This window comes from Myotis yumanensis, unplaced genomic scaffold (genome assembly GCF_028538775.1).
Source record: "Myotis yumanensis isolate MYYU_CA2020_CCGP unplaced genomic scaffold, mMyoYum1.0.hap1 SCAF_18, whole genome shotgun sequence".
Lineage (NCBI taxonomy): Eukaryota > Metazoa > Chordata > Mammalia > Chiroptera > Vespertilionidae > Myotis > Myotis yumanensis.
The window spans coordinates 39093624-39107793 of record NW_027223769.1 but is presented as its reverse complement, the minus strand read 5'-3'; the positions used below and the strand labels follow the sequence as shown (position 1 = coordinate 39107793).

The 14170-nt window shown below is 57.6% G+C and overlaps 1 protein-coding gene across 1 annotated transcript in view; it reads left to right on the top strand.

The window, feature by feature from the left end:
• The window catches only part of LONP2 (lon peptidase 2, peroxisomal), a 33514-nt gene extending 20048 nt beyond the window's left edge, over positions 1-13466 (top strand). The window contains exons 11-15 of the mRNA XM_070398195.1: positions 1974-2107; positions 7154-7299; positions 8142-8349; positions 8758-8948; positions 13082-13466. Of these exons, the coding sequence (XP_070254296.1) occupies positions 1974-2107; positions 7154-7299; positions 8142-8349; positions 8758-8948; positions 13082-13303 (901 nt within the window). The 3' untranslated portion in view covers positions 13304-13466. The remainder of the gene's footprint in view (positions 1-1973; positions 2108-7153; positions 7300-8141; positions 8350-8757; positions 8949-13081) is intronic.
• Positions 13467-14170: the final 704 nt, after the last annotated feature.

Below are 14170 nucleotides of genomic sequence, written 5' to 3'. Positions count from 1 at the left end.
AGCGGCTCTCTGTTCTGGGTTTTGACCTGGAATTAGCCAGTCGGCGGCGTGGTGGCCTCCCCGGCCTCCTGGGAAGTCGGTTTAAGTTCAGATCCAGCAGTGAGACCAGCTCTGATCTGGAGCTCCTTCTCTGAGCCGGGGCCTGCTGCGTGGATGACGGCAGGAGAGTAAGTGAGGGATTTGTCGGCCAAAGTCTCCCAGCGGCCCCGTCAGAGTGCCGCCGGCCCCGGGAGGCGTTCAGGAGGAAACCCGCCTGCTGACGGGCCGGCGGTGACGTCCGAGGGAGAGCAGAGTCGCCGTGGCGTCTCTGGACCTGAATCGTGGCTGACGGACGTCACCGCTGTCTTTCCCAGGTGTCGCCTGGAGAACGAGGTCTTTCTCATCAGTCTCTGCTGGTCCCACCGATGCCGTTCTGTGCGCATTGGGTGGGTTCGCAGTGAGCGTAGATGTCACTGCTGGTCCCGCCGCCACTGCAACAAACTGGTTTTCTCGTCTTGCTGACCATCAGGACGTCAGCTTGTGTCCTCTCAGTGGCTTCGGTGGCGCCTCCGTGACCAGGTCACTGAGGGGGAGACGGGCCGTTCTCAGGACCCGGCGACACTTCCTCTACAGCAGCGGTTCTCAGCCTGGGCTGCACATCAGAATCACCTGGGAATCTTTATAAAATCCTGATTTCTGGGCCTCATCTTCCGGAAATTCTGTTTCTTTGTTACTCGTGTTGTGGCCCCAGCCCATAACAAAGAAATAATTTCTGGAGGATGAGGCCCAGGAATCAGGATTTTTAAAAGATTCCCAGGTGATTCTAATGTGCAGCCAAGGTTGAGAACCACTGCTTTACAGGGTCAAAGGGCAAATAGGGGCGCGTCTGCTTCCTGCAGCCGGTGTCCGCGTGCCGCTGTGCGCACTGGCTCCGGGCCTGCTCTCGTTCAAAACGCCCACGTGAGCGTTTCCTTGTCACCGTCCTGGGGGTGTGGGCTCACCTGGCTTCCGCGGCCGGGTCTGCCCTCGGTGCGGCTCCCCGTCAGCTTCCTCAGTCCCTCTCCGCCGCGGATGCCCGTCGGGGAGCCACCCTGGGTTTGGGGTTTGTTTTCGTGTTGGCTTGTTTATGGTAGACGCCTCCCTGTTTCTTACGAGGTTCTGTGCAGGGTAGAATGTGGGCTTGACCGGACAGCCTCCTGTCCTCGATGGGAATGTGTAGCCAGCAGCTTCTATTGGTCTTCTCTCGGGGCTAAAGCCTGCTTGCCTGCGTCTGGAATAGTCCGACTGCCACTCAGATCCAGCTTCTCCCAGAAAACCGCACTGCGGGCCTCATGCTGCCCACTCCCTCCTGAAGCCGGGGCAGAGTGGCTGGACCGTGCAGTGGTTTGTGCAGCGGCTCCTGGAATGGAAGCTGAACGTGGAGGTTGCCTGAGAGGCTCTGCTGAGGCCCTGGAGGGCCCCCGGGAGGGTGGCTTGCACCGTCACGGTGCTCGCGGCCTCAGCAGCCTCCTCCGGGCTCGGCACCGTCCCGGGCAGGCGCGAGGTCTTTGTGCTCGGATTGTTTTTGCTTTAATGCAGGTGAGAGGTCTGGGTTTTTTGGATTTTTTTCAGCAATATTCGAAGTGTAATAAATGTATCTAGAATTCTCTGAAGGTGACCGATTTTGTTTAAGAAAGCACTTACACATCCTCTCAAAGAGAAAATGCCGTTTTACGTGCTGCCGACGTAACGGTGAAGAACCAACGACTCATTTGCAGTCTAGGGCAGGGTGTCAGGAGAATCTGGACGGGGAAAGGTGTGGCTGCAAGTACACCGACCGTTTCAGAAATGATGGGACTTTTATAAGGAATTTAAACGTGAGGGACTCCGTTCTCAAGAAAATGCAATGAGCGTTAGAATGTGCACTGCGGAAGCCTGCGGTGTAACTGCCGATCACTTACTCTGTCCGCCTGGCGGGGGCTGCAGCCAGACCTAAACCTGTTTTCTGATGGCAGGTACACCCGGGAGGCGGGGGTGCGCTCCCTGGACAGGAAGCTGGGGGCCATCTGCCGAGCGGTGGCCGTGAAGGTCGCCGAAGGACAGCACAGAGAAGCCAAGTTGGAGCGCGCCGATGCGACGGAGGCAGAAGGTGTGTGGCCCTCCGCGGTGTCGGGCAGGAGGCGGGGCGGGGCGGTGCGGGTGCGGGTGCGGGTGCGGGGCGTCCTGGGCTGCCCTCGGGAGGGACTGCGCCGCGGGCTCTCCTTCACAGACGGCACAGCGTCACCGGAAGCGCCGTGAGGTGCCTCCTCCGCCCCTCACGCCCGTCAGCTGGTCGCTGACGCTCTGCAGCGCACCAAGAGGGATACTGTATTTTGCTGGTCTGACAGGGAAAAGTGTAATTTTGATTGATTTACAAAAAATAATAGTAATTACCCTTTCGCTCCAAGTGACTTCTTTAAAAAATCAGGTGCCTGGCTGGTATGGCTCCGTGGTGGAGCATCAGTCCACAGACCAAAGGGTCACGGGATTCATTCCTGGTAGATGTTTCTCTCTCTCTCCCTCTCCTTCTCCCTCTCCCTCTCCCTCCCCTTCTCCCTCTCCCTCTCCCTCTCCCTCTCCCTCTCCCTCCCCTTCTCCCTCCCCTTCTCCCTCTCCCTCTCCCTCTCCCTCTCCCTCCCCTTCTCCCTCTCCCTCTCCCTCTCCCTCTCCCTCTCCCTCTCCCTCTCCCTCCCCTTCTCCCTCCCCTTCTCCCTCTCCCTCTCCCTCTCCCTCTCCCTCCCCTTCTCCCTCTCCCTCTCCCTCTCCCTCTCCCTCTTCCTCTCCCTCTCCCTCTCCCTCTCCTTCTCCCTCCCCTTCTCCCTCTCCCTCTCCCTCTCCCTCTCCCTCTCTCTCTCCCTCTCTTTCTCCCTCTCCCTCTCCCTCTCCTTCTCCCTCTCCCTCTCCCTCTCCCTCTCCCTCTCCCTCTCCCTCTGTCTCCCCCACCCCTCCTTCCCTCTCCCTCCCCTCCCCTTTCTCCCCACTCCCTCCTTGCCACTTCCTCTAAAAATCAATGGGAAAAATATCCTTGGGTGAGGATTAACAGGAAAATAAAATGAAGAAGTCAGGTCCTTATACCTGCACATGAGGGTCTCTGCTGCCAGGATTAACCAATCAGACGCGACCTCATCACGCGGTGGCTGATAGGACGCAGCTGTCACACGGCCTGTACGCTGATGGCTCAGGACGGGGCGTTCACAGGGACGGCTGCTGTGCTGACCGCTGTCGTGTTTGTATTTGACCGTCTAGGCCCATGGTCAGCAAACTGCGGCTCGCGAGCCACATGCGGCTCTTTGGCCCCTTGAATGTGGCTCTTCCTAAGCCTTAGGAGTCCCCTAATTAAGTTAATAACAATGTACCTACCTATATAATTTAAGTTTAAAAAATTTAGCTCTCAAAAGAAATTTCAATCGTTGTACTGTTGATATTTGGCTCTGTGGACGAATGAGTTGGCCGACCACTGGTGTAGGGGAGCAGGTCAGGGCCCCTGGCTGACAGCGGAGGCTGCGTGTTAATCATTCTTGCGGCACCCGGGTGAGAGTCTGATTTAAGGCTCCGGCTCTGCAGGGCTCTGACATGCCGGTTCTGGGCTTTCCTTCGGGGTCGGGTTGCAGTGCAGTCTTTTGATGCCGACAGCTTAGAAGGCTGTTAGGACCGTACGCGCATCCACGCTGCCCATGGAGACAGGGGCAGGTCTCTGTCCTCAGCAGAAATTGGTTTTCTCGCCCATTTTCTTTGATAGCAACATGATTTTAATGTCACTTAAATTATATAACGTGGTGCTGGGAAAGAAAGGGAAGGGCTCTGTCACCGGAATTAACCAAAGGTGGACTTTTTTAGAACCCAGTTAACATCGTGGTTTACTCCGTGGTCCCGTCTGTGGTTTGCTCCGTGGGCCTCTCCGTGGTTTACTCCGTGGTCCCGTCTGTGGTTTGCTCCATGGAGGCCACTCCGTGGTCCGCTCCGTGGGCTGCCCAGACGAGCTCTGGCAGCGGGTCTCGGAGGCAGGACCTGGATGTCGCTCGCTCGCTCTCCTGGCGAGAGATGTGTTAGCTACCCTGCCGTGCTACGGTCTTTCTGGAAAGGAACCCGGGCGTGTGGCGGAGGAGCCATGGCGGGTGGCGGGCTGGGGGTGGATGGACTTCCACCTCTCCCCTGTCTGTCCTGTTGCATGTAGTAGCAGTGTCGGCAGAAATGTAGCCGTCCCCAGAGCCCTCCTGGGCCCAGCCTGGCTCCCCTGGCCCTGCCAGGCCCTGGTTCCTCCGCCCCACCCCCTGGGTTGGAGCGGGCAGTGCCCCGAGCGTGGGGTCCGGGAGGCGCCTTAGGCTCTGGTTGTTTGTCGCACAGACTTAGTGGCAGCCGACCCCGCGTCCAGGGTGAGCGTGTGGGATCTGTGGGCGAGTCCGGCCCCAGGCTTTCCGGCTCCCGTTTCTTGCGAGCTCCTACCCATCGCTTCCGTTCCCAGGACGCGGCTGGCAGCTCTCGCAGCTATTAGCTTCTTTGTTATTCCTTTTGTTCTTGTGGGGTTTTCCTTTATTAAATTCCTTGTCATTTTAATAGGATTTGGAGAGGAAGCTTTAAGATAAACACATGCTCGGACCACCATTTTAACAATCTGTTTTGTAAAAGGGCCTGCGTGAGCGCAGCCTGTCCAGCGTGGGGGGAGGGGGGGGGTAAGAACTGTAAGCTTCCAGCTATAAGACGGTCACGGAAGCGTGATGTGCAGCGTAGGAATGTGGTTAACATGATTGCTCTGTGTGGGCTCTAGACTTACCGGGGGGACCACTTCGTCGGGTATAGAAATAATGTGCCCCTGAGACTAACATAACCCTGTGTCAACTATAATGGAAAATAGATGTCAGCCCGGCGGCGTGGCTCAGGGGTTGAGCATCAGCTTATGAACCAGGAGGTCACGGTCTTGGATATGCAGTCAGGGCACAGGCCCAGGCTCCATCCCCAGTGGGCGGCGCAGGAGGCAGCCGGTCCATGATTCTCTCTCATCATGGATGTTTCTCTCTCTCCTCCTCTCCCTTCCTCTCTGAAACCAATAAAAATATATTTAAATAAATAAATTTTTAAAATATTTCTGAGAGCCCGGAAAACAACAACGTAAGCATGAGGCCCTGCTGCCGGCTGGCAGTGCACGGCGAGCTGCCGCTGCGTGTCCCTCAGGCCCTTTCTCCCCGGGCCCGGGCCTCAGAAGCCCCCCTGTTCTCAGCACGCTCCCCTGCCCAGCCTCACGCCCCTGAGCGTGTCTTCCTGCTCTTGGCTGTGAAATCGTCCAGCGGAGTGTGAGGCGAGTGTGTCTAGTTAACACGCCTTGAGAATGGCGTGCGGGGTTCTGATGGTGTGTTTTCGATGATGAACGTTCGGGGCTTTGCTGTGGCCGGAGACTGGGTCGCACGGGGCTGGCTGTTCACGCGGCCCATCAGCATGCTCCGAACAGGGCCTGCGCTCACCGTGGCTATTTAAAGAGAACCCAGAAATATCCAGGAACTTAGGCGGCCTGCGAGCTGCGAGAACACGCGGGGTTTCCTGGTAACGTTTATTTGCTTATGTTTTCGAATCCATGATTCGCAGAAAAAATCCTAAGCGCTAGCGTAGTTAAGTGGGCTTGGGGGAGTCAGGACGTGACCGAGGTGTCCAGATGAGGAAGTCATCAGGGTAACGCCTTGTCTCTGAGGACTGTTTGGTTTTCGTTTTGATTGGAAGCATGTGGCCTCCCGGCAGTTTCCCTACTGTAAGGGCCCGAGAGCTGCTGTCAGTGACTCTGCCCGGTGCTCTGACCTCGTGCTTGACCTCAGCCGAGCCAGCGGAGGATTCCGCAGAAAAGCCCCTCTCGGGGTTCCGTGCCAAAGCTCCGGCGCTGGCTTAGTCACTGGTCGTGTCTCCTCAAGAGATGAGCTGTCTAAGATTCCAGTATAAAATGAAGCGGTCGCTTTAGAAATGTCAGGCAGTGCATGCGGGAGTTATTTTTAATGATAAAAATGTTGCTGGACTTAGCGTGCCTGCCAGGAAGAGAAGTAACTTCAGGCCACAGACTTGGGGACAGGCGGGCGGTCCCTGGAGGAGCCCGGCCATACAGGGCGGTGTGAACGGCCTGGCTCTGTGTCTGTGCGGTCTGAGCTGCCATGAAGCAGCAAAGAACAGTGGCGCACAGGCGGGGCGGGGGGCGGGGGGTGGCCGAGCTGTGTTGGGGGACGAGTATTTACAGTTTGGGTCACTTCTGTAAACGCGGGGAGTACTTCATACCAGCAGCTCCGCACCTCACTCGCTGACAGTCCCAGGCTGGTTTCCGTCACTTTCTTAGGGGGCAGGCAGTGCTGTCTTGCTTTCAGTTAAACTTCTCTGCTTCCTGGTGGATGGTCATCTTGTCACGTGACGACTCACCGTTGAGGAGCCAGAAGGGCCGGGAGGGGCGGGTCAGCTCCCGCGGGAGGCGTGTGGAGCCCTGGCAGGCGGGGAGGCGTCTCAGAGCTGAGCTGTCTATGGGCTCCGTCGTTTTCAAGTTCACGTTCCTGTCGGGGGCGGACGCCCGGTGGGCCCCCGGAGGGGCCTGGACCGTCTGGGGCCTGTTGACTGAGAATCGCACCAGGTCAGCTGCTGCGTTTGACTCTCCTGCTCTGAGGCCAGCGGTTGAGCAGAGCCAGGCCTTGCTCTTGGCGTGAGAATATAGAACATAGTGTTTAAGGACAGGCAAGGCCGGCCGGGTGGCTCCGTGGCTGAGCGTCGACCTAGGAACCAGGAGGTCATGGTGCGATTCCCGGTCAGGGCACGTGCCCGGGTTGTGGGCTTGATCCCCAGTCGGGGGGCTCAGCGGGGGGACGTGCAGGAGGCAGCCGATCCATGATTCTCTCTCATCACGGATGTTTCTCTCCCTCCCTCTCCCTTCCTCTCTGAAATCAATAAAATATATTTAAATAATAAAAAAGACAGACAGGGTGGCTGCCCCCGTGCACACACGTTAATGGGGAGACAGACAACAGTGTCCCGCTTGGGGGCTCCTGAGAGACCCCCCCTCTGCCCGAGTCCCGGACACTCAGTGGACTCCGAGCCTCATCAGCTCGAGGGCTGGCCCGTGGGTGCCGGGCTCTGCCGTCCACTGGGCGCGTCCTCCAGCCTGCGAGCGCCAGGGTTTCTGAGCAGCTGCCTCTCGCAGGCGGCAGAGAGCACGCGGAGGACACGGAGCCCCAGCCCATCGGTGACAGTGGCGCCGCCGGCCTGGCCCTCCCGCCCGAGATGCCGATTCTGATCGACCTCCACGCCCTCAAGGACATCCTCGGGCCCCCGATGTACGAGATGGAGGTGAGCGCCTCCCTGGTGATGCCCTCCGCCACCCCCCCCACACTTACTCCGCTCTTCCCTGTGGGGCGGAGCCAGGAGCCTCCGTGCTGCCCTGTGATTCTCCAGAATCACGTTTACAATCAGGATTGCACCCCCTGAGCCCCAGGAAGGAGTCAGCGGCAGCGCCCAGCCTCTACCCAGCTCAGCCCACAGCCCGCTGCTCCTGAGAAAGCGACCTTGTTTCCTGATGCGCTGGGCGGGGGGGGGGGGGGGGGGGCGGTGCTCAGCGCGCTGACCCGGTGGCCTCTGTGGGTGGGAGATGCCCAGAAGGGCCGGGTCAGCGGGATTCCCCCCACACCCTGGGCTTTGTAGCTGGGACACGTTTGCCTAATGGCGGTCAGCGAGGCCCACGATCTCGGGCGTGGCACGTGGAGTTTGCAGTGGCAGGGAGGCCTCCCAGCGCCCGGGGAGGGGCCTGGAGTTCGGGATCTGCGGCGGTAACAGCCAAGAGGAGGAGCCGGGACTTGGCAGGGAGGCCCACTCCCTTGGTGTGGGTTCGAGGAGGCTCCCGCTTCCTGAAACAGCCGTGGCGGCGAGTGCTGGGATCGGGGTGTTACAGACACAGGCTGACAAGGTGGCCGACAGCCAAGACCGGCTGGTTCCTGGGAGACGGGTGTGTGAGATGTGCTCCTGGCTCCACGTCCTCAGACACTGTTAGGTACAAGGCTCCGTGTCCCGGCAGGAAACCACGCACAGGCTGTGAGCGTGACGCCCGTCCTGTGGGCGCCGGCCCTGGAGGTGCGGTCCGTGGCCTGCACACTCGCTCGTCACCTATGCCCCGCCCCCCCCCCCCCCCCCCGCAGGTGTCTGAGCGCCTGAGTCAGCCGGGGGTGGCCATCGGCCTGGCGTGGACGCCCTTAGGCGGGGAGATCATGTTCGTGGAGGCCAGCCGGATGGACGGCGAAGGGCAGCTGACGCTGACGGGCCAGCTGGGGGACGTCATGAAGGAGTCCGCCCACCTCGCCATCAGCTGGCTCCGCAGCAACGCCAAGAAGTACCACCTGACCAACGGTGAGTGGTGGGGTGCGGGCTGGGCACAGCGAGCCGAGCCTGCAGAGCGGCCGGAGGCTCTGGGGTCGTGATGAGCGGAGACGAGCAGTGGTCAGCCGCGCCTCGCTGCCGGGCCTCTGACGTGGAGCCCGTGGGCGTTCTTGGTACCCCTTCAGGCTCACCCGCGAGCGCCTGACCCAGGAGCAGAGCAGGCTGTGCCGGCCTCCCCCACGGGGGGCAGAGCCACAGGGCTCGGACGCCCTCGGACGCAACGCACCGCCGTTAGCATCGTGAAGGAGTCCTTTCCCCAGAGCATTTTGTTTTGTTTTTTGGGTTTTTTTTTTTTTTTTATCACTTTTGACTTCCTTTTTTAGGAGAAAAAGCAAACAGGTGTAAGTTCCTGCATTAACATCCTTCTTTCTTTGTAAGCTTCTGGAAGTTTCGATCTTCTCGACAACACAGACATCCACCTGCACTTCCCGGCTGGAGCCGTCACCAAGGACGGGCCGTCGGCAGGGGTCACCATCGTGACCTGCCTGGCCTCGCTGTTCAGCGGGCGGCTGGTGCGCTCCGACGTGGCCATGACGGGCGAGATCACGCTGCGGGGCCTGGTGCTGCCGGTGAGTCTGAGGGCGCCCTCCCATGGGTGACTTGGCAGTTTTAAGTAATCGTAGTTTAAATTTAAAAGCGGTTTGCCTTCTTCCGATGAACACCTTAGTTTTAAATACATAGAAAATGCTTACGGCTGTCATTCATATTTTTAAATTTCATCAAATTCCAAAGCAGTTGTCCCATGTTTTTTCTTCTAAGAATGAGGACTTGCTAAGGGCACGTCAGTGTGGCCGTCGGTGATAGGGGCTGTTTAGCTGGAGATCTGGGGCTTTGTTCACTGCACGGCACGGGCGGGAGGTGGGGTGGGGCTGGTGTGACACTCTCAGCCGGTTCTCGCCTCTGGGCCTCCTAGGAACCTCGGCCCTCCCCCAGAGCGTCGGGCGGAGCTGGTGGACATGGAGATGAGTGAGCATGACACCTGGGAGCGGCAGTGAGGCCTCACTGCTAAATCCAAAAACTTCCACACATTCTGGGCCTGTAGCTTAAACTACTCATAAAAGCACTGAAAAGCCAGGCTGGTGTGGCTCAGTGGTTAAGCATTGACCTATGAACCAGGAGGTCACGGTTCGATTCCCGGTCAGGGCACAGGCCCGGGTTGCAGGCTTGATCCCCAGTGTGGGGTGTGCAGGAGGCAGCAGATCCATGATTCTCTCATCTTTGATGTTTCTCTCTCCCCCTCTCCCTTCCTCTCTGAAAAAATAGAAACATTTTCTTTTAAAAGCTTTAAGGAAACAATAAAGTACAGACCCTTGGGAGTATGCGGGTTGTGAGTCATTAGCTGCCTGTTACCGTCTACAGCAGAATCTGCCAGGTTCATAGCAAATGAGGAGTAAAGAGGATGTTCCTGTAGGAGGTGATGGGGACCAGGTCACAGGGTTGCCCAGTAAGATCACAGCGTTACCGATGCTCCCGGTGCCCCAGCTGGTTAAGTCACCAGAAGTCAGATGCTGGGCCCGATTATGCCGCCACGCCCGAGGGGTGCACTCAGGAGGCTGGTCTCGTCCTTGCCGCCCAGAGCTAAGGTGACGATGACGGTAATGCCAGCTGCGCCCAAATGCAGAGGAGCACGGGCTTCAGGACCCAGTCTCAGCTCCCAGGTGCAGAGGTGGAGGACTGAGGAGGAATCAGGGAGCACATCTGACCCTCAGCAGTGAGCGGGGCCCACGCTGGTAGCTCAGCCAGCGCCTGGAGGCTGGGGGCGTCCTGACAGGGGGGACGGCGTCCCATCTGGGGGAAGCGCTGGCCCCGGAGCGCAGGAAGGAGCCAGAAGGAAACCCAGGGCACTGAGGTCTGTGGCCCAGCGGCCTCCCCAGCGCCTGCTGGCAGGGCCAGGGCTCCCCTGCACGCCCAGCAGAGGCACAGCGGCTCCCATGCGCCCAGTGTCCACTGTCACAGGAGGCCAGCCAGGCAGCAGTGCTGAGGCTGGATGGGCTACAGCCAGACGGGACTCCAGGGCGAAGCCGAGACAGCGCTCGGATTTAAAACTAGGGCTTTCGAACTGGCCGGCCACTCAGGAAAAATAACACGGAAACGGTCGGGCCGACCCGACCTCTGACTCCCAGGGGTTCTGCTCAGAGAAAGGGACTGGGACTCTCCTCAGCTCGGGAGGCTCCCCGGCAGGAAAGCGTCCCATCCCGGTGCGGCGCCTTCAGACCCCAAGGGGAAGGACTCACAGCGAGCTTTGTGCACAGGCCTCCCGGCAGCCATGACACGTCACTCCTGCACACGGGGAGTCGGCGGCTCACACGCTGAGTCAGGGCCACAGAAAACCCTGGAGGAGGCTGCAGTGGGTGGCTGATCAGAGCCAGCACCAGGCGGTTGGATGGCCATGGCCTGGCAGTATAGTTTGAGATCAGGGAGCAGGATTCCTCCAACTTTGTTCTTCTTTCTCAGGGTTGCTGTGGCTATTCAGGGTTTTTCGTGGTTCCACGTACATTTTTGAAATATTTGCTCTAGTTCTGTGAAATATGCCAGAGCTGTCTTGATAGGAATTGCTTTGAATCTATAGATTGCTTGGGTAGTGGGACATTTTAATGATGTTAATTCTTCCTGTCCATGAACATAGTATATACTTCCACTTGTATCTTCAGTTTCTTTGTTCAGTGTCATATTTTGCAAGTACAAGTCTTTTACATCCTTGGTTAAATTTATACCTTGGTGCCCTAGCTGGTTTGGCTCAGTGGATAGAACGTTGGCCTGGGGACTGAAAGGGTCCCAGGTTTGATTCCGGTCAAGGGCACATGCCAGGGGTGTAGGCTCGATCCCCAGGAGGGGGCGTTCAGGAGGCAGCCAATCAGTGATTCTCTCTCATCATTGATGTTTCTCTCTGAAATCAATAAATACATATATAGATCTTTTTTAATTGTACCTAGGTTTTTTTGTGGGTTTTTAAGCATGTAAATGGGGTTATTTTCTTAGTTTCCCTTTCCGATCGTTCATTATTGGTGTTGTATCCTGCTTTCCACAACAGCTGCACCAACCAGCATTCCCACCAAAGGTGCACGAGGGTCCCCGTCTCCACATCCTCCCAGCACTTGCTGTCTGTTGCTTTACTGATGATCGCCACTGACAGGTGTGAGGTGTGGTACCTCACTGTGGTCATCGGGTGATTTGCATCTCTCTAATGATAACGCTGTTGAGCACCTTTCATGTGTCTGTTGGCCATCGGTATATCCTCTTTGGAGAAGTCCTTTGCCCATTTTTTAAATTGGATTTTTTTTTTTTTTTGGTGTTGAGTAAGTTTTTAAAATAAATTTTGGCTGTTAACCCCTTATCAGATGTGTCGCTGGCAAATGTGTTCTCCATCCAGTGGTTTGTCTTTTTGTTGCTGGATGGTCTCCTTTGCTGTACAGGGGCTTTAGCGTGAGGCGGTCCCACTGAGGTATGTTCCTTCTATTCCCACTTTGCTGCGTGTTGGTTTTTATCGTAAATGTGTGCTGGGTTTTATCAAATGGTTTCCCTGCACCTGTTGATGATCCTGTGATTTCTGTCCTTCGTCTGGTGCACGTGCAGTGTCTTCGCCTTGTTTTGGAATTAGGGTGCCGCTGGCCTGGTGAAGTGAACTGGGAGGCTGCCCTCCTCTGGCATATTTTGGGAGTGTGAGGACAGGTGCCAGTTCTTCTTTGAAAGTTTGGTAAAACTCACCTGTGAGCCACCTGGTCCAGGCTTTTGTTTGTCGGGAGCTTTTAATGACTGCGTCCGTTTCACTAGTTGTAACTGGTCTGTTTCAATTCTCTGATTCAGTTTTGGAGGATTGTATGTTTCTAGGAATTGATCCATGTGGTCCAGACTGTCCGATTTATTGGCCTATAGTTCATAATGTTTCCTTGTACAACCCTTTGTATTTCTTTGGTGTCCGTTGTTACTTCTTTCACCTCTGGCTTCATGTGGGCCCTTCCCTGATGATCTGGTTGAAGGTTTCCCTTGTCTATCTTTTCAGAGAACCAGCTGTTGGTTTCATGGGTCTTTTGTGTTGGTTTTTCTTTTTTACTCCATTTTGTTTGCTTTCGCTCTTTGTTTCCTTTCTTTTACTCACTTTGGGCTTTGTTTGTTGTTCTTTTTCAATTCCTTTACTTGTAAAGTTAGATTGAGATCTTTCTTTTTTCTCACAGACCTGTAATGCTATGAATTTCCCTCTTAGGGCTGCTTTCACTGTGCCCCATAGATTGTGGGTTGTGGTGTCATGGTGTCTTTTCTTCCTTGATCGCATTGCTTAGCCTCCATGTCTGTGTGTGTGGGGGTTTTTGTGGACATCTTTTAACCACGGAGCCGAGGCCGTGGGGACCTGTGTCCTCCCAGGGTGGCCCAGCGGTCCTGCTCTGACCTGTGCAGCGGTGCCATCCTGGCGCACAGCTGAGCTCTGCGGGCGGGTGTCAGGTCTACGATCACTTTTTCCGAATCAGCCCCATGGGCCCGCAGGCGCCGTGACTGCAGGGACTGAAGTGTAGACCCTGACAACAGGCAGGAACAGGGACGGAAAGCCGGCCCCTTCCCCCGCGAAAGGCTGGACTAGAGCGAAGAGAATTCACTACTCACTCACCTCCTCAGGGCTCTCCCGCTCCTGTGCCGGACGGGCGGTGACCTGGCTGTGGGAAAGCGGGGGTGCTGGGCCCGAGGTCACGCCGCCTGCCCTTCCCCGCAGGTGGGCGGCATCAAGGACAAAGTGCTGGCGGCGCACAGAGCGGGCCTGAAGCGGGTCATCCTCCCGCAGAGGAACGAGAAGGACCTGGAAGAGATCCCGGGCAACGTGCGCCGCGACCTGAGCTTTGTCACGGCGAGCTGCCTGGACGAGGTCCTCAACGCCGCTTTCGACGGGGGCTTCTCGGTCAAGGCCAGGCCCGGCCTCTTAAACAGCAAACTGTAGGCTCGGAGCGCGGCTCAGGCGCCGTCCTGAAGCCCGAGGCCGCCGGGCTGGCTGCTCACACCAGCGGGTAAGCAAGACGCCTTCCCCTGTGAGCTGATCAGCAGGCGCGAGCCTCACCGCTGGGCCGCGCGGGCTAGAGATTTTAATAAACAGATAGCTTTGACTCCTGTCTTCGGTCGTCGTCTCTGTCCCTGGGAAGGCGGCACACGGTTCCCATTGTGGCCCCAGACTCCCCCACCAGAGACTCCCACCCACACTCAGATCTGTTCCACGAGCCTCGGGTGACTCAGACGCCCAGGCAAGGTCAAGACAACTGGTAGAGACCATGACCTCAGATCCCCGTCGATGCAGGAGGGGCAGTGGGCAAAGCTGAAAACACAGCCGGTGAGTCTTTGTGGAAATGAAGTTTCAGGTTAAGTACCGCGTGAGGAGGCCCACACGTCCCAGCACACGCAACATCACGCAGGCAGAGCGGCCCCGGGTCACACACGTCAGTCAGAAACAGGCCGGCCCCGATCGCCTGTCCCCTTACAAAGTCCAGTCCCCAGGGGGAGGCCGCCAACCTTTCCGGGCTGGTCCCCACGCTCGTTATCCTGACCCCGAGAGGCCCGGGCCCCGCCGCCTCCCCTTGTCCGTCCCCGTCTGCGGGCTCTCCGCTTCTCTCGTCCCGACTCACCCAGGGTTTGGACAGCAGGTCGGGCCGGGGCTTCCAGGGTCATAGCTTTCCTTACCCAGCGCCCACCTTCCTGCCACGCCAGTGTGGCTGTGGAGACTGAGGACGCGATGGACAACCCCGCGCCCCCCTCCGGAGCGCTCTTCCAGACTGAAGCACAGGTATGTCAGGCGCTGCGCAGTTTCTTGGATGAG